General features: G+C 41.6%; 2 protein-coding genes and 1 long non-coding RNA gene across 9 annotated transcripts in view; 1 reads left to right on the top strand and 2 right to left on the bottom strand.

The window, feature by feature from the left end:
- ANKRD12 (ankyrin repeat domain 12) overlaps positions 1-1,418 on the bottom strand; it is a 68,367-nt gene extending 66,949 nt beyond the window's left edge. For 4 of the 7 annotated variants that reach the window (XR_005932166.1, XM_030011362.2, XM_041122945.1 and 1 more), the window contains exons 1-2: positions 1,212-1,417; positions 279-449 (exon numbers count right to left, since the gene is read on the bottom strand). The gene's annotated coding sequence lies outside the window, so the exon portion shown is untranslated. Of the gene's footprint in view, positions 1-278; positions 450-1,211 lie in introns of all 7 variants that reach the window. The other 3 variants (XM_030011359.2, XM_041122946.1, XM_041122948.1) reach the window with 2 other exon arrangements.
- Positions 1,419-7,411: 5,993 nt separating this feature from the next.
- NDUFV2 (NADH:ubiquinone oxidoreductase core subunit V2) lies at positions 7,412-21,769 on the bottom strand. The gene is made up of 8 exons (XM_030011367.2): positions 21,596-21,769; positions 19,496-19,561; positions 13,497-13,559; positions 13,293-13,409; positions 11,540-11,708; positions 10,009-10,118; positions 9,089-9,165; positions 7,412-7,568 (listed from the first exon to the last, which is right to left on the bottom strand). The coding sequence occupies exons 1-8, from the start codon at positions 21,749-21,751 to the stop codon at positions 7,475-7,477; spliced, it is 852 nt and encodes a 283-aa protein (XP_029867227.1). The 5' UTR covers positions 21,752-21,769; the 3' UTR covers positions 7,412-7,474.
- Positions 7,518-16,732, top strand: LOC121233235. The gene is made up of 4 exons (XR_005932167.1): positions 7,518-7,600; positions 12,508-12,552; positions 13,511-14,161; positions 16,509-16,732. It is a non-coding gene; the product is annotated as an uncharacterized LOC121233235 (long non-coding RNA).
- Positions 21,770-24,045: the final 2,276 nt, after the last annotated feature.

Raw genomic sequence — 24,045 nt, forward strand, 5'->3', positions numbered from 1 at the left:
AAGAGCTGCTTTATTCCATAAACTACCTTATAATTCAGAGGTATAAAATTCAGATTTTCCTCCACATCACATGGCCCGCAGAAGAAAGGCATAGAACACAGTGACAGTGTCCAGATAATTTCTATAAGACATCTAGCTGATAATACTGATATTAAACTACTCATTTTGTTGGGGAATTTAAATTTAAAAAAAAAAATTAAAAATCCTTTCATTTCTTATCAGCTACACAGTCCTTAACAAAAAAAAAAAAAAAAAAGACTGAATATTAGCAAAGGTACCTGGAGCGTCTGGCTAGAACTAGCATGAAGAACTGTGCAACTGAGCCTGGCATTCTCTCATTTCTTGTCCTTCCTTTGTTGCCTAGTGTCACCTGTGCTGTGCGAGTCACTGTGCTCCACCTCAGCAGCGGTTGCCTTGTACTGGCAGACCAAGCAGCTGAACGAATTATTCTGCAAAACAACCGGGCACCCTTCAGCATTTAACAGAAGACGCCAGAAACGCCTCACCCGCTCGCCCCGGGTCTCGATTTGACGCGGGCAAGCTACCCCAGCGGGACGGCACGGCCGAAATCGGCGGAGCAACTCCCGAGGCTGCAGGGAGCTGCCGAAATTCCCGAAACGGAGGCGGGGAGGCGGGGCGTGAGTGCATGTGTGTGTACACCGCCATGCCGCGCTCGGCACCCGCGCCCCGGCCGCCCGTGCAGCCCCCGCCGCCCCCTCCCTCCCTCCCCACCGCCCCAGCCCTGCCTCCCGCCGGAACCGCCGCCCCGGCCCCCCGCACCCGGCGCCACCGCCCCCCGGCCACAAGCGGGCCCCCCGCCGGACGGCGGGGCAGGGGCTGGGCAACGGCGGGCGAGAGGCGCGGCCGCCAGACGGTGACAGCGGCGGCCATGGCTCCCGCCGCGGCGCTGACAGGCTGACAGCGGAGAGCCGCTGCCCGCCGCCGCCGTGCCCCCCGCGCAGGACAGTGCGGGGACGGGCCCGCCGCCCCGCCGGGCTGGGCGGGGCAGGCGCGGTGCCCGCTGCTCGGGAGGGCAGGGCAGCGGTTACACCCCCCCGAGGCGGGCGTGAGGGCTCCCCGGACGCCTGGCTGCCGCCCGTTCGGAGACAGGGGGGCGGCACGCCGCGGGCGCGGGCGCCGCGATGGGGGGTGGGATCGGGGCTCCCCGCCGCGCACCGGGAAAGGGTGGGGAGGTGCGCTCCGGTCCTTACCTTCTCCCGAGAGCCAGCGGCGGGACGCGTCCTCCTCCTTCTCCCGCCGCTTCCCCCCGCCTCTCTCCGTGGCGGCGCGGCCGCGGGGATCCGACAGGGGAGCGGGTGCTGCCCGCCGCCACCGGCGGTGCCCAGGGGCTCCGGCTCAGCCCCCGCTCCGGCCGCTGTGGCTGTCGGGTTTGAAAACACCCCTCCCCCGCCCGCTCTCCCCCCCCCCCCCCCGTTCTCTCTCGCTCTCTCTCCCCCCCCCAACCCTCCCTCCCTCTCACCCTGCGCTGCCGTTGTCGCTCCCCTCCCCCTTCCCAACGTCGCCGCTGGAGTAGCGCTCCGCGGAGCTCCCATTGGCCGCACCCCGCCCACGTGGCCCTCACACAGGGCACGGGATGTGAGCGGGCAGGCGCTGCTGCGAACGTTACACCGTTCGGGAGGCGGCTGGGGAGCGAAAGGTGGGGGGGGGGGACAACGTCATTACACCGCTCCGCTCCCCGGCCCGAGGGAGAAGGGCACGGACGCGCCCCCTCCGCCGGGCTCCTCGCTGCTGGGCGGGCAGAGCGCCTCGTCCCCCCGCGCGCGCCAGCGACAGGGAATAACGGGCTCGTAGGGTGCCAGGGGACGGGGGGGGGGGGGGTCGTGAGGGAAGAGGGTGGCGACGGGAGAACACGAGCAGTGCGCCGGCGCTGCCGCGCCCTTCTTGGCCTTGGCCGCTGGAACTTTCTGGAAGTGGTGGCGGCGGCTAGGCTGCGGCGCACCTGGTCGCGGGGTAGGGATGGGGCGAGGGACGGAAGCCGACCTAGAGGCACCGGCGCGATCCCACCCAGCCCCGGCCGCTGCACCTGTGGCGGCCGCTCCCTCCCCCGGGAGGGGTTTTCCGGCGGCGATGGCGCAGTGAGTTTTAAGAGGCGGCGCAGTGCGCGTGCGCGGTGGCGGCAGCGCCTCCAAGTGAGGCGGGTGCGGTGGGGCGCGAGTAGTAGCGGTCAAGGAGGGGCAGCTGCCCCCGCCGGGCAAGCGCCGCCTTGCCGCCGAGCGTACGCGGTCACGCAAGGGCTGAGGGGAGCGCTGCGTGCCTGCAGGCCGCAGTTAGAGGGCCCGCGGCTTTTGGGAGAGGCCCCTGGAGCCAGGTGGGTGTGGCGCGGTGCCGAGAGCCCGGGGGGGGCCGTTCGCCTTCGGGGCACCCGCGTAGGGCGGCTGTGGGAGGAGGAGCCCGCCGCGTCTGGTGGCGCGCTCGGTCAGTGCTTCCGCGCCTCGCTTAGGTGGAGTCCCAGCCCGCAGCCGCCCGCCGCTCGGACCCGGCGCTTCCCTTCCCGGCGGGTGAAGGCAAAGAGCTGCAGGGCCTTCTGCGGGAAGCGTGCGACCCTTAGCCCCGCAGGCCGGCACCGCCTGCCGTTTGGTGCTTGGGCCCGCTTCCAGGTTTCAAAGCAAAAAAAAAAACTCTGTTTTTTTAGGGTGTCTCGTTTGCACCAGTAAGCCAGACGTCATGTAAAGGCATCAAAAGGGGTTACAGAAGTAGACTGATGTTAGTCCTAGTTGCAACCTTAAAAATGGGTCACTCATCTGCATTTGTGAAAGGTTTCGCATCTGCTTATTAAAATATTATTATGTGGTAAGGTTTAAAGAATCTGTGTGGTTCTGTACGTGTGGATTCTTGAATAATATTCTCCAGGTGCTAAAGATAGCTGGGCCGTCAGGTGCATTTTGAGAAGGCAGCTAAACAAAGCCCTTCTGTTTGATGTAGTCTTAATTGCCATGCTCAGCCTGCTACTGGATTACTTTAATTTGTTACTGTGTAGAAAGCAAGAACTCCTGAATATTTACTATGCAAGTCAGAAAAGTGAATTTTTCAGAATTAAAAGATTAATTTGATTAAGGCCATCTAATAGTGTGGACTTCTCCCATATTCTGATCTCCACCCATCATGTTCCAGCATGGGTAGAGAATGGCATCACAAATCTCGAATGCTCCCATGCTACACAACATTCTATTGTTTAGGCAAACTTCTCTCTCTTGCTTTCGGAAATCTTACTGTACAAATGCCGGTACAGATCACTTGTGTTGTGAAGCAACTGCCTTGCTTTTCATTTGATTCTGTTAGTGTACTTTGAGTACTGTCAGCTGACCAGGAGCAAGTATGGCAGCACCTGTGACCACTTAACAAAGGAAGTTGCATTCACTTCATATTCTTTCATGTCAGGTTGATTACAGAGGTCATCACTTGTGGTGGTGAGCAGATTGCAAGCTATAGACTGTCAGCATAAGTGAAGTAAGAACTGTTTCCCAAGGTAGAATATTTTTCCTTCACACAGTACTATATAGGGAGATACTGATGATTCACCCTCTAAAACATGACAGGCTACAGGTGTAGGACAGTGGTGTAATACTGCATTCTGGTCCTTGTGCATCAGCACGAGTAGTGTGCAGTTCCGAGATTTCATTGTGTGTTGGCAGGTGTTCACAGCCAGCAGCTGAGGTAACGGGGAAGGAGTCTCATGAGCAACACCTTCTGAAGTAGATACTAAGATTTGGTAACATCTAATAGTAACTAAAAAATATGGTTCCTTAAGCCTTTTATAAGAACTACTGTTTGGACTAACAAAAATCAAGTGTCAGCTAATTGTTCATTGCTAACCCTACATTAGTTTCTTCCCCTTGTCTCCAGAAGCCCCTCCCTTTTACATACAGTACAGCTGCAAAATGCTTTTGTAGCTGCACCGTGTTGGTGTGTGTAGTACTTCCCTTGATCTGCCCTCCCTAGTGAAACGTCAGCTGTGTGAACTACTGGTCTTAAGAAACATGCACAGCATCTGGTTGAACTGTGTCATTGGTGAGTTCAATCTAGTAATTGAATGACTGAGAATTTCAAGACTGCAATACAAAAATATAAAAATAAGAACTTTACCCTAAGAACTTGCAAAATGTCATGCTGGTGAAAGCATATGCACTAGCCTCTGGCAGGTCAGCTGGTGAGCCTGGCTAACGTACTGCACAGGTGGAATTGAACTTCATTGCTGCTTTCTATTTAATGACAGAACATGGTTCCAGATAACATTTTTCTAGTGGTGTGTGGAAGTCACAGAAATCCTTTCTGTTATCCAACATTGAACACATCATTGGCTATCTAGTGGAGTTTCTCATTACTCTGGACTTTCCTCCATCTTTACCAAAGAACAACCACCACCCACACACTCAGTCCAGTGGATTGTGTGTCTTCTGCTTCCATGTTCTAAATCTCACTTCCTTTCCCAAGACTTTAGCTATTTTTCTTAAAATCTTCCCTAGGTAGTCTTTTATTCCTCCCCAGTTAAAGTGTGTTCTTTTACTTATTTTTCTTCTGCTTTTACATTTGGAGAATTAATATAGCATGTGAATTCTTTCATTTTTCTCTCATTCAGGGAGAGGGGCAAACAAGACCACCAAAACCACAGCATCGGTTCTGTTACTGCTGCCTTACCAGTTTAAGGAATGTGTTGACTGTTGCTGTAGTTAACTCATTTTTCATTTAACTCACCACCTGGTACTCTTACAATCCAAGATACTAACCAGTAGATTGAAACTGCAGAATTTTAAGTGTTTAATTATTTGACAGGTTAGTGTCAGCTGCCCAGAATTACTATTAGTAACCCTCTGCTATTGAGGACTGAGAATAATGGAAATTATGTCCTGTTAATACTTGTCATCTAAAATATTCAATACTACCAGTAAAAGCAAGCACAGGGTAGTATCTGCAGCTATTCAAGAACAGAAAAGAGAACTTGGATATATTAATTCTTACACTATTCTGGAACTCTTCCATAATGATCACCTTGTTAACTTAAGCAGGACTGTGATGAGGATTATCATTGTGAAAACAACTTTGTATATAGTAAACAACTACATGTAACAAATAGTGCAGAATCTGTATTTCTAGTTGAGACGTTTGAAGTTTGAAATGTTCAAATTTCCACAAAACCTGAAGTAACAGAAGATGTGAATTTTTTCATTAATCATTTATCTTAATAAAATGATTGCCAAACTTTTTTGATGTAAAACCCGGGACCATAAAGCCTCATATAATTGAATGAAGTGGGTAAGATGAGAGAGAAAAGTAATGGTTAGTTGCTTATTTCTCTTCAAATATTTCAGTTCTATAGCTGCCTACAATATTCAACTTAAACAGTGGTGTATCAGATTTGTACTATGCAATAAGGATAATGTCAGTTACCCTTTTCTAGTCAAGTGATTGGCAGACTGTTATGTGTTGCATCAAAATGACTGACATAATTCTCTGTGGAACATCACTAACGATCTCCAACAAATGGGAAACTGTTGAGATCCATGTTCTGCTCATGAGACAGCAAGATTTTCATGTACAGATGGAATGAATGGGGAGAAAAGTGGGACAAGGCAACAAATCCTCCTGTCCAGCTTTATGAATGGGAGGAGTCTGGCATTCTAGAGCTTTGTTTTTGTGTGCTTGAAAGTTTCAAACGTGGCAGGTCTAAAACCATGTTTCCCTTCAACACAATTATGCAATCCTATCAGAGTTACATAAAAAAAGTGAATAATTGTAGCACATGGTAGTTCCACAATGCATGCAAAATCCTCATTTATATTCAATGTATACTTTAAAAATAGTTGCCTGCTTTCATACTAAGTTAGAATGAGGTAATCCTATACAAACTAGAATACGGCTTTGTTGTTATAGTTAAGCAAACAGCTTAGTTACAAACTGGTATATTAAAATGAGTCTGTCTGCATCAAATTGTAATATGCTATCTCATGTCTCTAGAGAAGTGCCACATAGTGCCAGATGCCTGGCCTGCTAGAAGGTGTGTGGCTATTAGAAATACTGGAGTGACCTTTCAGAAGAGCATTCAGCAACTTTCAATTACAGGTATTTCCATCCATGTACTATTTTCTCATATGCATAGTGTTCCATAGCACTTATATACAAGATTTTTTTCATGCTTATTGGGTGACTGCTTCACTCATGACTTGTATTTATTTATCAATTTACTTTTCCATTTGTATGCAATTCAATGATTTCATTTTATAAATTTAGTAATGTAGAAGGGATAGCAAGTTTAAATACATATATCATTTGTATGTAATCTTGCTCTTGGAACTACCAACAGTAACACTACTTGTTTAACAATACATCAAGGAACTTCAGAGAGCCTACTGAAATAAAGGTGGGGCACAAACAAACTCTATGAGATAATCATTATGCAGGGAAATCTGTAGATACAAAATTTGACTCAGAAGAGGGAGATTAGTTTAAGGAAGTACTGTTAATCAGAATATCAAAACAAACTAAATATAGAATACAATATAAATACAATTAAGCTCCATCTATCACATTAACTGTGGTAAGAATATAAGTTCCACAGCAGATTCTCAAAGAGGCAGACACAATATGGTCTCAGATGACTGACATGTTCACATTTCCTAGTTTACATTGAAATGCATGTATGTGTATATACGTAAAGCATTTGCCATATTTTACAAGCATATGTATGAAGTGTCAATATGCAGTCTTTTTTTTTTTTAATTATCTTCAACTTTTTTCTATTAGGAGAAATACCTCAATTTCACACAGATTATAAAAGTAGCCAATACACTGCAGTAAGGTCAAAGAAAGATGTGTCAATCAAATAACTAGTTTCACATATTACACTTAGCCATGTATTAAACTCTTGTGGTATATTCTGTCTTCCCCCAACTGCATACCTTGGCTGTATTGCATAAATTTGTACAGGAAGTGGCTTCTTGTTGCTGTTCACTTTTAGTGGAGTATTCCTGCCATTTGGGTCAGGCTTGGGGTTTTTTGTAACATGATAAAAAGAGATTTTTCACATTTTTCCTGGTCACTGAATGGTAGTAAAGAGAGTTAGACTCAAGAAGAACCACTTACTGAACCTACCAGATTTTTTACACAACACAGCCTGGATCACCTTTCGTGTTTGTTTGTTGTTTAATTGCAGTTAAAAGTAACATGCTATAATGTTTCGTCAGATAATCTCCTTTCAGTTTGTTTCCTTGTGCATTTGCCAGACTTGAAATTCAGTCAGTTTTGTTGCTTCTCCAGTGAGTCACTTTACAGTCTACAGAATCACTTTTCTTAAAATCTAGAATTATGCTTTGCAGTAGTTAAAACAGTGGTAAGTTAGATAGTCTAACTGCTGTTGCTTCCTTCATTTTTTAAAAAAGTATTAGAATGTTCATCATTTTACTGAGATTAAAGTTACTTTATTATTTTTCATACAGTTCATACTATATTACAAAAATGCTTAGAGGTCAGCTCGAACTCCAAAACCTGGTCCTTTGGGTGGTTCAGTCAGAGAAGTAAGGCCACCAGCCGGCTCACAAGAAAAACGTCCACTCCTGAAAAATGAAAGCATTTTTATTCATTGCTGGTATTGTTATAACCTCAGATACTGTTTAATCACTGGATAGAAGACAGTAACAAATCTGACTTAAGGCTTTTTTTTTTCTTTCGTTCTTTGTATTCATCCTTCAGAAATATGTGGTGCTACTCCTAAATCAAAAGGATTCCAAATTCAAGTAGTAACAAATAGTTTCATAACTGAAATGTAAGATAGGACCACTAGTTTTCTCTTTATTTAAAAGTGATGTTGATCCCAGTAATACCAAAAGCAGGACCTAATTTTAGGACTTACACTTTTGTTAAAGATGCTTCCCTGTGTTTGGAAACTATAATCGTTTTAAAGATTATTGTTCTTGTATTCAAAAAAAAAATCATTATAGAAACTGTATAGGAAGAGGTAACTGTTGTGGTTTAACCCCAGCTGGTAACTAAGCACCACACAGCCACTTACTCATTCTCCCCCCACCGGAGTAGGATGGGGAAGAGAAATGGAGAAGGGGGGGGGGGGGGAAGGTGAAACTTGTGGGTTGAGACAAGAACAGTTTAGTAGAACAGAAAGGAAGAAACTAATAATGATTATAACAATAATAAAATTACAATAATAATAAAAGGACTGGAATATACAAAACAAGTGATGCACAATGCAATTGCTCACCACTTGCTGACTGATGCCCAGTTAGGTCCCGAGCCATCCCCCCAGGCCAACTCCACCCAGTTTATATACTGGGCATGACATCACATGGTATGGAATATCCCTTTGGCCAGTTTGGGTCAGCTGCCCTGGCTGTGTCCCCTCCCAACTTCTTGTGCCCCTCCAGCCTCCTTGCTGGCTGGGCATGAGAAGCTGAAAAATCCTTGACTTAGGATAAACACTGCTTAGCAACAACTGAAAACATCAGTGTGTTATCAACATTATTCTCATACTGAACCTAAAACATAACACTATACCAGCTACTAGAAAGAAAATTAACTCTATCCCAGCTGAAACCAGGCCAGTAACACACCCAAGTCAAATTAATTCCTCCATTCACACCAACATATGTGTAGTTGCACTAACAAAGAACAGTGGGAAATAACAGGTAAGAAGAGTTCAGAAATAACAACCCTTTCACAAACTTGTGATCTTCCTGGGTTTTGTCAGAAATTGGGGGGGGGGGGGGGGGGAAATCAAACAACAACAGGCATTTGTTGATTTACATGATCTAGACCAAAAATGCCAACAGGTGATATCATTCACCTATTAAGTACTAAGCCAAATCAGAATTGGCTTTTTCACATTTCAGGCACATCCTCTCTAGTCAGTCATCAAGAAAATGACAATTCTCTTCTCAGTACTTTCAGGTTCTTTGTGGCTTTGAATATATAGAAAGGCACTGAATGCATGCTGTTGTGTTCAGTAAACTAATGAATGCTTTTTAGCTGTAGGTTGTGAACTCAAATCACTGGAACAGGAATAGAGTTTCTCAAAAGGATCAGCCTTCAAGTAGTTGGCCAGTGTTATACCAATATAGCATACCTTGGGCCAGGTTTAGGAACTTTGCCAGCCTTTAGCTCATCAATTATGTCTTCAATATCTTTAGGTGTCAAATCTTCCTGTAAAAAAAAAAAAAAAAAAATCATGGACAAAACAGAAAAAGAATCAGCAATTCTGCTAATTGCAGGATTCAAAATTCATTACATTAGTGGCTCTCTTGGGTGTGATCCTAGCATAGGTAATTTTGATCCTGTCCATAAACACACATACTGGTTTAAAGAATTAGGACAATTAAAAAGTCTACTGTCATTTTAATGTTAAAATTTTTGTTTTACATATGTGTTTTCAGCTTCCTTGATACATTAGTGAGCTGATCTCTGCCGACCCAATATACACATGCCACTGCACATACTGCAAAACGGTGTCAGCTGTGACCAAAAAAAAATTGTGGGTACAGTTCAAGACAACAGTTCTCAAAAAATTAATCAGACTGTGATAAAATATTTTAAAAATAAGTTTTTTTTAAAAAGCTGGATTCAGTCAATACATTAATTCCTTTGGTCTATGGCATCCCAAGTAAACTGTAATTCAGAAGTCTAAAAGTTCAAAAATAGTGTTAAACCAGTCCAGGCTTTCCAACAGACTTCTTTGAAGTGCTTTTAAAAGCTTATCAAATACCTCTTTACAAATTCCAGATTTATGGGCAGACCACTATCACAAAAATGCATCACCCACTTGCATAAATCAAGACAGTAACTGAAAGGAAAAATACACTGATACGATGTGATACAGGTACAGATGGCAGCAAGAGGCCAAGAAACTAAAAGATGCTCTACATTGTAAGTTGTCTCTGCCAATAGGAATTTAAAGTAACTGACCAAAACTTCAGAATCTAAAACAAGTGAAAATACAAGTAACCCAGCAAAGAAGTTTATTCTTTTAAAAGGGAATGTAATACTTACATAGTAATTGTCATTTATTTGTACCATCGGTGCATTTACACAAGCACCTAAACATTCCACTTCTGTCAGTGTGAAGAGTTTATCAGGTGTTGTTCCCCCAACTTTTATACCTAAACCAATAAAGAATACTAGGTTCAGCAATAGTTATTGAACATGATTAATAAAGCATGAGTCTGAGTACTTCACAGTCTTCTCATTACTTGTATTTTGGCCTTAAAAACATTTGCATAGTTAAATCCTCTTAAATGAGTCCAAAATGTTTCCATTAAACAAAAGATTCTAATGAACTGTGAAGTCAGTCTTCAGATAGATTTTTGAGACCTCGTTTACAGGTATGATTTATTAACAAATAATCATGAAATGACAATTCCAAGAAACCTAACAGCTCTAAGGAACATTTTTAGTTATCAATACAATAGAATGGAAAAACAGGGAAAAACACAGCTTTCCTGTGCTGATACAAAATGTGCTAATATACAGTGGTGAATACTGAATTCCCAAATTAACCAAGATCCAAGCATTAACAGTTAGCTACAAATTCATAAGCGACTTCCAAGTTTATACATAAAGGCTTATTTCCTGAACAACTCTGTACACATACTTAGCTCCTATGACACATTATTGTTCTAGTGATACAGATACAGACCTTCCCCAGAGGGCACATTAGCCAAAATAACATCTTGGAGTCTGATCTTCAACAAAATTCTCCATGGAAGGAAGAATGCTGAAAAGCAGTTCTCCTCCATAGTTATTAGAAGGGGGGAAAAACTAATAAAGTCTCAAGTAAGGCCCATGTCTCAGTAAGAGCTACACAATCATCCTTAATGCTTTTATTTCTCAAGCTAAGAGTTTCAGTTAAATTAAGCTATCTTTGCAGTAACACATGAAGACAAATTTCATCTAAAGAAATTCTTCACTGTGAGGGTGGTGAGATACTGGCACAGGTTACCCAGAGAAGTTGTGGATGCCCCATCCCTGGAAGCTTTCAAGGCCAGGCTGGATGGGGCTTTGAGCAACCTGGTCTAGTGGAAGGTGTCCCTGCCCACGGCAGGGGGGTTGGAACTGGATGATCTTTAAGGTCCCTTCCAGCCCAAACCATTCTATGATTCTATCACCTTACTTAAAAAAAAGCCTCACAAACAACATTCATATAGCATATACCTTAAAAATCTTATTTTGCTTACAAAAAAGTGCCATAGCATTCAGAGTCCTCTCATATATATGGGATAGGGCTTAATTTCTCAGTCCAAGAGTCATATTAGAATAATGCATTTCCTGGCAAATTACCTTTAAAACCACTTTTAAGACCACTAAACAGCACTCCAGTCAATGGCCTTTTCTGCTCTACTGTACTGAAATCCTTAAAGAATACAAAATCTGAAATTTGAAGTGCTTAGTACCTATTTGCCAATGATTTCACTCCATATTTTCAATACTATTGCTCTGTCCCCATCATATGAAAAATTCTACTTCAGTATCATTAAACAAAGGTAAAAAAAAGTAAAAAGTATATTACAAATTTGTATCCTACCAAGTTTCTTCTTAATGGCTTCTAAAATACTATCAGAGTCTCGCAGCATGCAAGGTGTGGTAGTGCAGACCTGAATATGGTATTTCCCAACAGGTTTGCGATTATACATTGTATAGAAGGTTGCTACTTCATACACTCTCATGGAAGGCATTTCTAAAATTTCAGCAACCTGGAACAAGGGGAAAGCAGACACTATATTGAATTCTTATAGGGCATCAGTAAAGCCATTTAACAAATCATTTCAGTAGTCACCTGTCCTCTGTCTGCAGTAACAGATAAATAACAGGGAGGGGATGGGTATCAAAGCACAGCTGTTTTCAAATGCCAAGAAAAGACACCTGAGTTACTCTGATTGGAGTCACCCTTCTTGAGCACAAACTCCAGTAAGCCATGGATTAGCACAGCAAGGAGTTCAAGTCAATTCCCCTCCAGCATCTAGCATCACACACAGTCTAGATGCAAGAAGTCAGCCGGGTTCCAGCTTTCATTGTCATTTCCAGCTCATATTGCTCTTCTGCTGTATGAATGAATGAACTTTTACACATCTGCCCATACTAACCCACATAAGCCTTTTGGTAAGGGAATACTTATAGGCTGGTACTATGCTCACCTAATTCAGATAAAGCAGGTCTGTCTCAGGTTCTGTGACGTACTGGGGCTGGCCTTAGAAATTGCACGGCTACATGTGCAGATTGATGTCACAGCTAGTAAATAGGGAGTGAAGCATGATCTCCATGGAGCCAGTTCCAGTGCAAATATCCCTGACCTCATTAACCTAGAACCCTGGCAAACTGTTCAGGTTGAGAACTGGCTCTGTTTTCAAAAGGGTAACTGGTTTATGTTCCAGTCTCTATTGCAGGCAAATAACAAACCATGGAAAATATTTGTTCATTTAAAAATCTTAAGATAATTTTAAACATAGTATGAATCTGAAACTTAAAGTAACCAAAAATACTTTTCCCGTTCAGTATTAATGGAGATTTGAGGCTTTATGCTACACTGTACAAACAGAGGTAAGTTGCCTTTCTCTAAATGTGCACTTAAATCCTTCAGTAATTTCTGTAACGCTCACAATCCTCACTTAGCATATCTTGATTGAATTTAAAACTTTTCACTTTAAAACTGATGATATGACAGATTGTAACACAAAACGTTAGATTTATTCATATGAATATAAACCAGAATTTTTTATTTCTTGGTATTTGATTACTGTCACACAACCTATCACTTTGGAGCAGCGTAGTTGCTTACTTGCTTGTTTTGAAACAATTTTAAATAACTTGGTAAGTCTACCGAGCATTTGCTGTGAGGCATTAACACTGCTCTGCAGAAGTCTTTAAAGGCCTAAAGATTAGGTACAACACTGGGAATGTGTGTAGTACCACTAATGGGGGAGGAGAAAAACTCCACCATCGTTATGTTTTTTCTTTCCCCAAATTCAGCAGTGAACAAAATCTTTCAAGTTTCTGTTCCTACTTCCAGGATGATTCTGGGGAAAGAGCCTATCTAAATAAGGCTCATATAATTTTTGTTTTGTTCTGTCTGTAAATGGGCTAACATTATGTAGACAATGGAGCCCTGAGTTTTCTGCATTAGTTTTCCCTTTTATTTTTTAAAATGTAGTCTCAAAGGGAATTCTCACAATTCTGTGCCACATGTAAATTCCCACGTTAGTACGCTTTGATAAATAAATGCTAATATTCTAGTAAGATATTTAAAGAAAACCATAATAAGATAATTAAGTACTAAATACCTTGTTCATAGCTGATATGGGCAACCATCCATGCTGTCTTTGGGCCAAATCTAGTACTGCCATGACAGCTGCAGACTTGTGTCCCCCTGGGTAGTTGTTTATGATTGCTTCTATTCGCTTTTTAAAGGGAAAAGGGGAAAAAAAAAAGTATCAGTATTGATCTAAAGACAAAGTCTGTGTATTTAACTTTTTTTGTCCGCATACCTTTTGGTTTTCAGGTGTGAACTCAAATGGAGTATCTGGATTATTTTCAGGACTATCTCTGTGCTTCAGGAGAAGAAAAAGAAAACATGTAAAAATAGGGCTGTCAGGAAATTATTCAGGACAGATTTACTGTTATAAAACATCTTCTCTACATTAGACAGTAACAGTTGAGTTGCTTGAATAAAACTGATATATTCCAGATAAAAATTTCATAGTAGTCAAATGATTAAATGTCTGGGAAAGTTATAAAAAATATTGATAATTATTTCATCACTCTTAAAAATAATGACTTATTCCTGTTATTGCCTATTAAAAACATTTCTTGAGGAATATGGTGTTACCAAAATATACTTTTTTTTAACACTGTTAATACAGTTTAGCAATTATGTTCAAACTCATCACAGTCCTCTGGTTAATACCTTAATAAACAACAAGGGACTTAAATAGCAGACCATTTTTTAATTTCACCATTAGGCATTAACTGTAAAAACTTAAAAATTCATCAAGAAGCTTGCTATACAACTAAAACATTTGCACATTCAAACACATTAATCCATTTTAACATATTCTTTTGATTTGTAATGGATTTCAACATTTTAATTTTAGATACAACTCTGAATCAGAATGGAAGAAGCAGAATTTTGAGTTAATATTTCCAAAATAAGGTATTCTATTATATTATTTTTAAGGTGGTCTTCTAGGGAAACATCGAATTGAAATTAGTTCTTCTATTTTCAGAAAATACAAATTTGGAAGTCTTGAAGAAAGTGACATTTTCCTGTAATAAAATCTTTAGTTCTGATGAAAATCCTTATCCACCAGAAAAACTTCCTGCCCAAAATTTTCAGTTACCTTTAAGCAGCTCATTATGGTATCCTTGAAACACTCATAGCTAAGTTTCATTCCAAACTTTATACAGTTTTCAAATTGAGAAAGTTTCAAATTAAATGGAAAGTTTGGGGGAAAATGCAAGCTATACTTGAGGCTTGACGTTAAAAGTAATCTACAACCAGCTAATGATAAAAGCTTTAAAAATATATTTAGGAGAAAGAAATCCACTCCACTGGCTTTCACTTTGATCATTTTCTCAAGTAATCTAGGGTGATTTTGTAGTTTCCACGCTGTGTTCATATTAAGCAGTGAAGGATTTAATGAAAAATCTTAACATTGCAAGATACTTGCATACTGAAAGACTGTCATCAGTGCAGAACTTAAAATATGTATGCTCCATAGCTATTCCTGGATTTAGAAATTAATATGGAAATATTGAAAGGCCAAAAACTTAAATTATATCTGTTAGTCTAATGAGACATTCCCTTTGCTTATCCTGTCTATATCCTAGAGCAGACAGTACTACTGCTCCCATCAATGTGAGAGCTTGTACCCCTACCACAGTTCCAAGTCAAATATAAAACTACAGTCAATATATACTTCTCCACTAAGGATGACTTTCCCCTAATAAAAGGCATTGCAGAAAGATAATCAATAGCCTTTGAACACTCTAATATTTTATTAAGTATGAATTTATTGCTTATTGTGTGGTCTACAAGGTAACATAAAACAGCTTTTAGGAACACAATTGCCATTATTTTAGACTGACCCTTCCAGATACAGGATTTGACTCCTCATATGTAGTGTTGCTGAGGGTTTTCTACCAATTTTAAGGAAAGTTCTCAAAAAGAGGCTGATGGAGGAAAAACTAATTGGGAATACCATGCAACTTTTAATTTTTTTTTTCCCTTACAGACCTGTTCTATGTCTTAGCTGCACAGATCAAATCCATGATTCATAAGTACTTCCATAACTTAACTTTTCCTTCTCAAATTTGCATACCCATTTTATTTCAGTCTGCTATTTTGCCTTCCATAACTATTTGATAGTTACAGTTGTACTTCATCTCAATTTCTTTTGCAAGTAAGTATATTTGATCTATTAAAATCTCCTTCTTTGTCTACAACAGCTCTTCAGTGTATCATCTCTAAACTGGTATCCTTAAATACCCTACATGTGAGGAGGAATAATAAAGACTTTATATCTGAAGCTAGTTTGCCACACAGTTCTGTGCAGCAAGGCCCCAAAATATGTTTTAAAGGCTACACAGGTGAATACTAAATAAGATGATGTCACCTTTTTTTGTGTTCCATTTTCCTAAATGGGCTTCATCTCATTCTGTGCTGTGGAGAGTTTTATAGTTTTCATCAGTAGCTAACAGAGTTCTAGGTCTACTGAGCTGTTAGGAATTTGTCAGTCACGTTCCCTAGTATTCCATTTGTCTGATGATGCACCATTTATCCGAGACTTGCATGAGCTGATTTGCTCCTAAATGGTATCGGTGCATTTCTGCCTTTTCTTAGGACACAGATTCTGGAGAACAAGATCAGAATTAAGGATACAGTATTGGAAGGAATACTATGTTAAATCACAGAGTGGTTGAGGTTGGAAGGGACCGCTGCAGGTCATCTGGCCCAAACCCCCCTGCTCAAGCAAAGCCACCCAGAGCTGGTTGCCCAGGACCATGTCCAGACAGCTTCTTCTGAGTAACTCCAAGGTGGGAGACTCCACAACCTCCCTGGGCAACCTGTGCCAGTGCTTGGTCACCCTCACAGTAAAAAAGTGTTGCCTGATGTTCTCTGAGGCCATTGTCTCTGGTTCTGTCACTGGGCACCACTAGAAAGAGCCTGGCTCCATCTTCTTTGCACCCTCCCTTCAGGTATTTATAGGCATTGGTAAGATCCCTCCTCCCCCAGTCTTTGCTAACACTCCCAGCTCTCTCAACCCTTCCTCATATAACAGATGCTCATAAAGAGAAACTGATACATTAAGGCTTCCTGTATACACAAACTAAGTACAATTATGTCTGTACCAACTACAGCAATTTGTAGAAAAGCAAGGTCAAATTCTAGCCATGCCTTTTTTCCCCAATTCCCTTCTTGTGCTCCCCAATTTCCTGAAGTCTTACACAGTATGTTTTCATTCTACACATAGCTTGACTGTATCACATTTCTATTGCAGTATTCAGCCTAACCTACTTAAAGCGTGAACAACTGCACTGTGAAGGCCTACCAGAGCCACACTGCCCCCACAGATGATGGTACTCTCTCATGGAAGGTACTAAGGCTGCTGAATGTTCATCTCATTCTTTTTGCTACACCAACCTGGGCCATTTTATTATTCTTTTTCAGTGATTTAATCATCTGTCTTTCTTGACAGAATTATTAAAGAGCACTGAAGAATTACAGTAGAATAACTAGAATAATTGAGCTTTCATGTATACTGCAAAAAAGTTGGCCTGAAACTTGACCTATGCCTGTCTACCTGTGGTAAACATTAGTCCAAAACACTGTAAACCAAAATGAGAGAACTGTGTGGTATGCAGGGGAATAGATGTTTAGGGCAACAACCTGTTAAAAGTTGCAATCAAATCAGCAACTGAAAGAAATTTATTACTTCCCCTCCAAGGGTAAAGTACCCTACATTCACTATTCCAGCAAAACTCAAGATATAAACCTTCTTAAGTTAAGAATGGTAGAAGTGCTCTCAGACCCAAGTATTTCACTGACCATCTTCACAAGTAACTAAAACTATAATATAGCAATTATCTAACCTTCTGTACTGAATCCCATGCAGCCCTATGACAAAGCCCACATCAGGGCAGTCGATGTGTTAAGGAAACTCAGTCCCTGTGTTGAAAACCACAAAGTAGAACAGTTAAGTTCTAGCTGTTAAGGAGGCTAAAGACAGATAAAAGTTAAAAATAGAGAAGGCATGTTTAAAGAAATAAAGGTAACTATTGTAAATAAAAGTATCTTTGAAATCAGGCCTTCCCTAGCCATCAGAAACATGATAGATTTGGAACAGCTCTCTCAGGTTACAATGGGCAAACAATTTACCTAGTTTTAAACTTGATACACTCTTCTGGGAGTGATGCCTGTGATGGCACCAGCTGAGTTTAATTGTTGGGAAAGTCTCTTCTTGGCTGTTTCAGAATAAAAAGGAGTTTCAGTAGAAGTTTTCTTATTTCTGTATGTTTCTGGTAACGTGTAAAGAAAAAACTTGCACGAAAAAAGTTTGCAAAGGGATACAAGGGTGTGCAAATCAGCACTGCCTTTTAATACTAGATTTTAAGACGACCAGGTCCCCTGCCAGCGTGTCCCCTGCTGTTACAAAACAAATATGCTGTATGCATTTCTCTTCCTCACCTATAGATTTCCTATACAGAATGTGCAACAAGAAGCACCAATATGCTTTGCAAAACAAAACCAAGACACTCATGTAAATTGACATACAAAGAGGACCACCACAACAGGTTAGAGTTACTCCTGGGTAAGCCTACTGCTCCTCCACAAGCAGTTTTAAACAACCTTTGACACTTCATCTGCTTGTAATATTCCAGAAAACTAAAACTTTTTCTAATGTGTTTTCCCTACAGAAATCTGGGGAAAAGTGCCCCATTTTTTGACTGTATACAAACACTTAGTGTTGGTTACAATAATGCCTTCAGCTCAACTCAGCAGGAAGAGTTTCCCCTGAAATTTGCTGTGTTAAATAACATCTGAAATTTGCTCTGAAGGTTTTTAGTTATAGTTAGGGCAAACAATTACACGCACACACAGTGACATCCAACTATCTTCTTCCCATAGCCTTTTACTTCATAGAAGAATATTACCCTATTAAAAAAAAAAAAAAAACAAACCCACACACAAACAATTTCCTATGCTCTACTAGCAAAAATTCTGTTGTGGAATAAAAATAAAAGGAGTGAATGATGCTATTAAATAAGAGAGCTGAATATCACAAGTAGCTAACAAAAACACACACTTTCTTTTCTACTTCCCTTTCTCTATTTTCAGGCTCCTCCCTCCAGCAAATAATTTAAGCAGTTACATAAATCTTGAAAAATGCCTGGAGAATTTAGAAGGCTATCTAGCTTCATATGCCAGACACCAATATCCATTAGGGTGCCAACACCACCTTTTGCCTGTCTTCATCAACCTCAAACTACACTTGAAGTTTCCTAAGTTGTTGGCCTACACCACTTCCTCTATTCGTTGAATACTAGCTCTCACTCCATAAATCATCAATGCCTGTTCAGTTTTCTGGAAAGTATACGAAGCACGTACTGTAATCCCATTAACTTCATCTTATGAGAAAAGCTGTAGACAGCTGCAGAAAGGCAACAACAGCAACAAAAAAAATCTGTCTAGATATGCTGAGCACCTGCTTCCAATGCAGTGGTCAATTCTCTAGTGAAGTGCTGATTTTTACTACATGTTGGAAAAATGCAAAATTATTCAGCTGTTGAATTGCAGACTAGATAAAGCTCTGAATGGAGCAGAATGGGACAGAATATACTCTGAGATGCTTCAGGTTCTCTTTAGAGGCAGACAGAAAACATCTGCTTTACACATTTAAATTTGAGGGTTGGGGTTTGGGGTTTTTTTGCAATCACTATTGCTATTTATACATATTATGATAACACCTAATGGCCTCAATTATAAATCATTATGCAACATGCTATATGACATATAATATGAACAAGCACTACACTTTTCGTATGCTAGTGAACAGGGCTAGACCTGGATGTAAGGGTAGTGGCAAATTTTAGAAATCAAGAAATTGCACCTGCAAAAAGTTTCATGGGCTTCAATTACAAACTCAATTAACTTCAGTAAAAAAAGAAAACAAGAACTGTTTTATAATGAAGTTAGTTTAAACAAAGTCTCATCTTCAATCACACACAAATGCTGCTAATATCACCATTACTATTAATGAACAAGAGTCTTCACCGTGTACGAAACACAAGGCCAAAAAACTAAAATAAAACCTTTTGATACTCTATTGCCACTCTAAGAAGTTCTACTGAAAAAATGCTTTTTTGTGAATTCCAGCAGGCTTCTAGAGCAAGTTCTGCCCATCAGAATCTTTTAGGCAGATTAAAAAAAGTATATGCCAAACTCTTCTTACACATCCCCCTTCCAGTAAGGTAGAAAATTACTTACCACAAATAAGGTTCCTCCACTGGCATTGCACACTGCTGTTCTATGTAAGTATCGAATCTGTCTTATCTACAGACAAAAAGTAGATAGTATTAATAGTTAATAATTTACATAACTGCTAGAGACTGCTTTCAGAACCAGCTTGATTTCTACTGTAATTGTAAGGCATTAATTCTAATGTCATCACTAATAATTTGAATTAAGTCAAGAGAAGAATATTAAGGGCTCTCCTGTACTAGTACAAGAGCACATCTCTTAACTCATCTTGACCATTTCAGACAGTGTAGAAGTTAAAGGAGTTAACTTCAAAGAGATAATACTCTGCCACAGTTTAATCTAACTGTCTTGAATACAAATTCTCATCAAATATTCAATGAAGAATTTTCCAATTTGTTACTTTATAGCACATCCTTTAAAAAGTCTGCAGAAAGTACCATTATTGAGGTTCTTCTCTAGTAAGCATTTACAAGCTTCTTCAGATTTTATCTAACTGAACAGTGAGATCAGGCATAAGAGAACAAAGTTAAGAACGTGAAATATCAAAAGGACATAAGAGCCATATGCAGGTTGTGTTCAGCTGTTCTCTGTCTGCATGTGTCATGCCAAAACAGATCAAGATTGCTGGATTCTAGCCACTATTACTAAAATCATTTGATTATATTATCTTGTCATAAGCAAACATTCTATAAATTTAATTTTATATTCATTTTTATATTGAACTCTAGACCAATTTTGAGAGTTCTTAAAGTAAGAGAAGTATAGCCTATTTTAAAAAAAAAATCCCCCCTTAACTACTTAATTTCTGTTACTGTATAAAATCTGTGGGATTTTAAGTGGATCAGCATCAAACTAGCAAAAATACAGGCATGAGGTCAGATCTGAAATCGAAGCCCAGGTACCAGCAAACTACAGCAACCTAATCAGCTCAATCTTTTCAGCAGCAAATCATGTAGCTTCGCCTGCAGCGTAGTTTCACATGCTGGCTGCAGTCTTTCCCTGTGATATGATCAGCCCTTCCAGGAAGCACTGGATTTGCTATGCAGTTCCGTGTATTATGTTGTATGCACCTACTTCCTCTTTACTCTCCACTTCTGGCTCATCTGAAAGCAGCAGCCAGGAAAGCAATTTATCTCCTGCCATTCTTTGTCAGAGGCCAAAACGAACTGTGGGATACATGAACAACTCTGTAGATTGCAGATCATTCCTGTGTGCCACCCCTTCCAAGAGACCCTCGGCCTGTTGCCCTTATCAACTAACATGAAGCACATCAAATGAACTGCACCGGCATGCCAATTTGAGTGCCCTCTGTGAACTAGACAACATGTAAAATTCAGACAAAAGACTAAAAAGTGTAAGTAGAGCATGCAAATACAGCTGAAATTCTGTAGACAATGCTGAAAGGAGCATATAAATGAGAATTTGATGCTCTGGTACAAGACCTACTAAATGCTAAGTAAATAGAACACATGCAGTTTTGGCTGTGAAGGGAGCACCACCACATTGTAAGCCTCAGGTTTGTAGCTGTAAGAGGCAGCCTCCTACCAAGAGTAGCACTTCAGATGAAAACCCTTTATTCTATCGAAAGATGCTGTACTGTTTCCAAGAACCAGAACCTGTAATTTCAGACTTCAAGAACAAGGACAAGACCCCATTTTTTGCACTGGCCTAAAGGATTTCAATTGGTGTTAAAAAAACTGGGATCGAAAAACAAACTTAAGGGTTTTCCTTCCAATGGTTAATCTTACATACATGGGCAAGACAGAAACACTATTTCCACTTGTGAAGCTTCCCAATAACCTGCAGTAAGCACCAAGCAGTTACTGCTAGAGCCTTTTTCACTTGAGGCAAGCAGTGCAACTCTAGAGCCCGCCAGGCAAGTCCGGCAGGCCCCGGGGCCGCAAGGGAGACACCCGGCAGCGGCGCCCGTTCACCGGCTGCGCCGGGCTTTCTTCCCCGAAGCCGGGCCCCGCCACGGGGCCCCGCTGCCCGCCCACCCCCTCCCCGCCGCGGGCTCCCTCTTCTCCCGCAGCCTCCTCCAGCCGAGCGGGCGCCCTGCCCCGACCGGCGGGGACAGACGCGTCGCCGCAGCAGCCTCCCCCTTACCGATCGCGCGGCCGCGGCCCGCAGGGGAGCACAGAGGAACATGGCGGCGACGGCAACAAGCGGCGGCCGTCTACCCACCCTCCCTTCCTTCCTTCTTTCTCCTTGAGGCCTACGCTCGCCCTCCGCGCAGCAGCAAGGAGACCCCGCCCCGCGCATGCGCCGGCGACGCCCGGCTGCGCGCGGGGGGCGCGCGCGGGGGGCGCGCGCGGCCGCCTCGGCGGGAGCGCGCTGGCTGAGCGCGGGCGCGCGGGGGCGCGCGGCGCCCGATGGCGGTTCGTGGCTTCCCGTGTGATGGCTGCTCGTCCAGAAGGAGCGGGTCGCCGCACGCTTTACTCCGCCGTCAGGTATGACGACTGCCTGCTCTGGAAGGAGACGTTATCCAGACTGTCCTTCCTGCAGATGTTGGACTCCTGTCCTCTCAGGCGTACAAGGTTTGCATCGAGTAACGGAGGCAGACCACAAGACCTGTACCAGTGAATTCTAACCTTTTGTGACACACATCAGTGTGAAAAAACAAATTCGTTTGGAAGGAAGTATCTGTAATAAACAGGGGCAAATTGCAGAAACCGGTGACGTTTTTTTGGTCCTCCGTTTACCTCGTTTCTACCCGGTTTTGTTGACCGGGGTTCAGGTCTTGCGACGAGGAATGCAAATGTATCTTTTTCACTGTAAAATAAATTCACATTTTTCAAATAACAGCCAAGAAGTAAGTATTTTATATCAATGAGTACTCGGCATTTCAGATTCGCAAAGCATCAGCTGATGTTCCAACATCTCTTAACCATATCCTTTCCTCTGAGGAGGCTCTCCCCTGCGCTCACCACCCTCTCCTCTATCCTGGCTCTCAGTGATGCAGCCTTATTAAATTCATGTGGTACGTAGTGAAAAACTATGCACGTATATTTTACTTTTGCAAAAATTGTAGTGATCTGCTAGCTGACGCTATGAATATCAAGTACTTGTAGTAAATACAAGATAAAAATTCAGCTTTCCTTACAGTGTTTTCTTTCATCCAAAATGTTAACTTATTTTTCATCTGCTTATTTATGTTGAAAGGCCCTTTTTTACTTCATATAAACATTCAAAAAGGCAGGATTAACTACACTAGAGCAAAGTTAATTTTATTAAAAAGATTTCATGATTACATCATGGATTCGTACTGATAAAATGATCTGTCAGGGCACCTGTTGGGACAAAAGGCCAGGTTAGACACAACCACGGTGGCTATGCCTATGTAGTTGCACCTGGAGGGCACCTGTAAAGAAACCTGTGTGTATGGTGAGGCAAGAGCCCCAGTACATCTCGACAGATAGCTATAGACAAAGCCCCAAACACTATGCAGTGCACATATTAGAACAATTAGAACAAGGTCCTTACTACTGTTTCAGATAACTGCATATATACATACAGACATACATGAATATGTGTACGTATATATTTGGCAACTGTTACTGTAATTAATGTCCTTTTAACAGAACACTTTTCATTTGCACAGATCAGGTAGGATGTGGGACTAGCTCTCTGGTTAGACTATTGCCTTTTACATTTGGGTTTAATGTAGTCAGTGGTTGTCTTCCTGCTCCTTATTCTTCATTTCCTCAATGCTGAGAGCTACTATCAGCATTTGTAATTTAAGTGCTGCTACCAGTATTTGATATTTTCATTGATTCGTTTTCACTGATTATTTAGTCGCTTATAAACCTCATTTCTGTACTTGTATACTACCCTGAGATGAATTCTTAAAACACTTGAAAGACTGCCTAAAGCAGAGCAAGTATAATGGTGCAGCAATGTTCAAGCACAGATTACAGATTCCATTGCTAAGCCAAAATTTTATATCCTGTTGAGAATCTGCCCTAGGCATACAGTCTAAGAATAGCAAAGGCCATGTATGATTAGATTCAGGGACTGTTCCTGTGCAGATAAATTAATAAACATTCATTTTTATATTATAAAATATATAATAACAGTAATTTATTAGTTATATGTTAGCCCAATACACATTTTTCAGTTGGACTTCGTAAGTGTGTTAGTAAACAAGGAAAAAAGCATTTGGAAGCATTTGTAATTTAAATTCGGTCTATTTATCAGATCACAGTACTAAAAAAACAGTGTGACCTTGAACGGGAGTCCAGTATCTGCAGCGATCTGCAGACTTGCCTGTTGCTTTGTGCGTTCTGCCTTCTGCATGCACTGAATTGTGCAAAGTCTGTTTCATGCAGAGCCTGGTGCAGCACCACAAAGCACGTGCATGCAACCGCTCAAACTGCCAGTGATACCTAAGAGGGTCTTTTATGGACCACACTGATTTCAGACAACTACTTTTCCAGTGTGACCCATCAATAAGGGAAGCTGCATTAAGGAGAACAAGACCCCCTGTGTTTACTTTTTTGACAAGGGTCTGGAAATGCAGCAGATGATGTACTTGTGCCTATGTCTCCAGTAGGGCA

The sequence above is a fragment of the Aquila chrysaetos genome, chromosome 4, assembly GCF_900496995.4.
Source record: "Aquila chrysaetos chrysaetos chromosome 4, bAquChr1.4, whole genome shotgun sequence".
NCBI lineage: Eukaryota > Metazoa > Chordata > Aves > Accipitriformes > Accipitridae > Aquila > Aquila chrysaetos.

Excerpts from the sequence above, each read along its gene's own strand:
- NDUFV2 (XM_030011367.2), bottom strand. The coding sequence starts at position 21,751 with ATGCGCGGGGCGGGGTCTCCTTGCTGCTGCGCGGAGGGCGAGCGTAGG. Across the intron at positions 19,562-21,595 it reads GGGCCGCGGCCGCGCGATCG|ATAAGACAGATTCGATACTT; the intron begins GTAAGGGGGAGG and ends TTTTGTCTGTAG. Across the intron at positions 13,560-19,495 it reads GTGGAGGAACCTTATTTGTG|CACAGAGATAGTCCTGAAAA; the intron begins GTAAGTAATTTT and ends CTTCTCCTGAAG.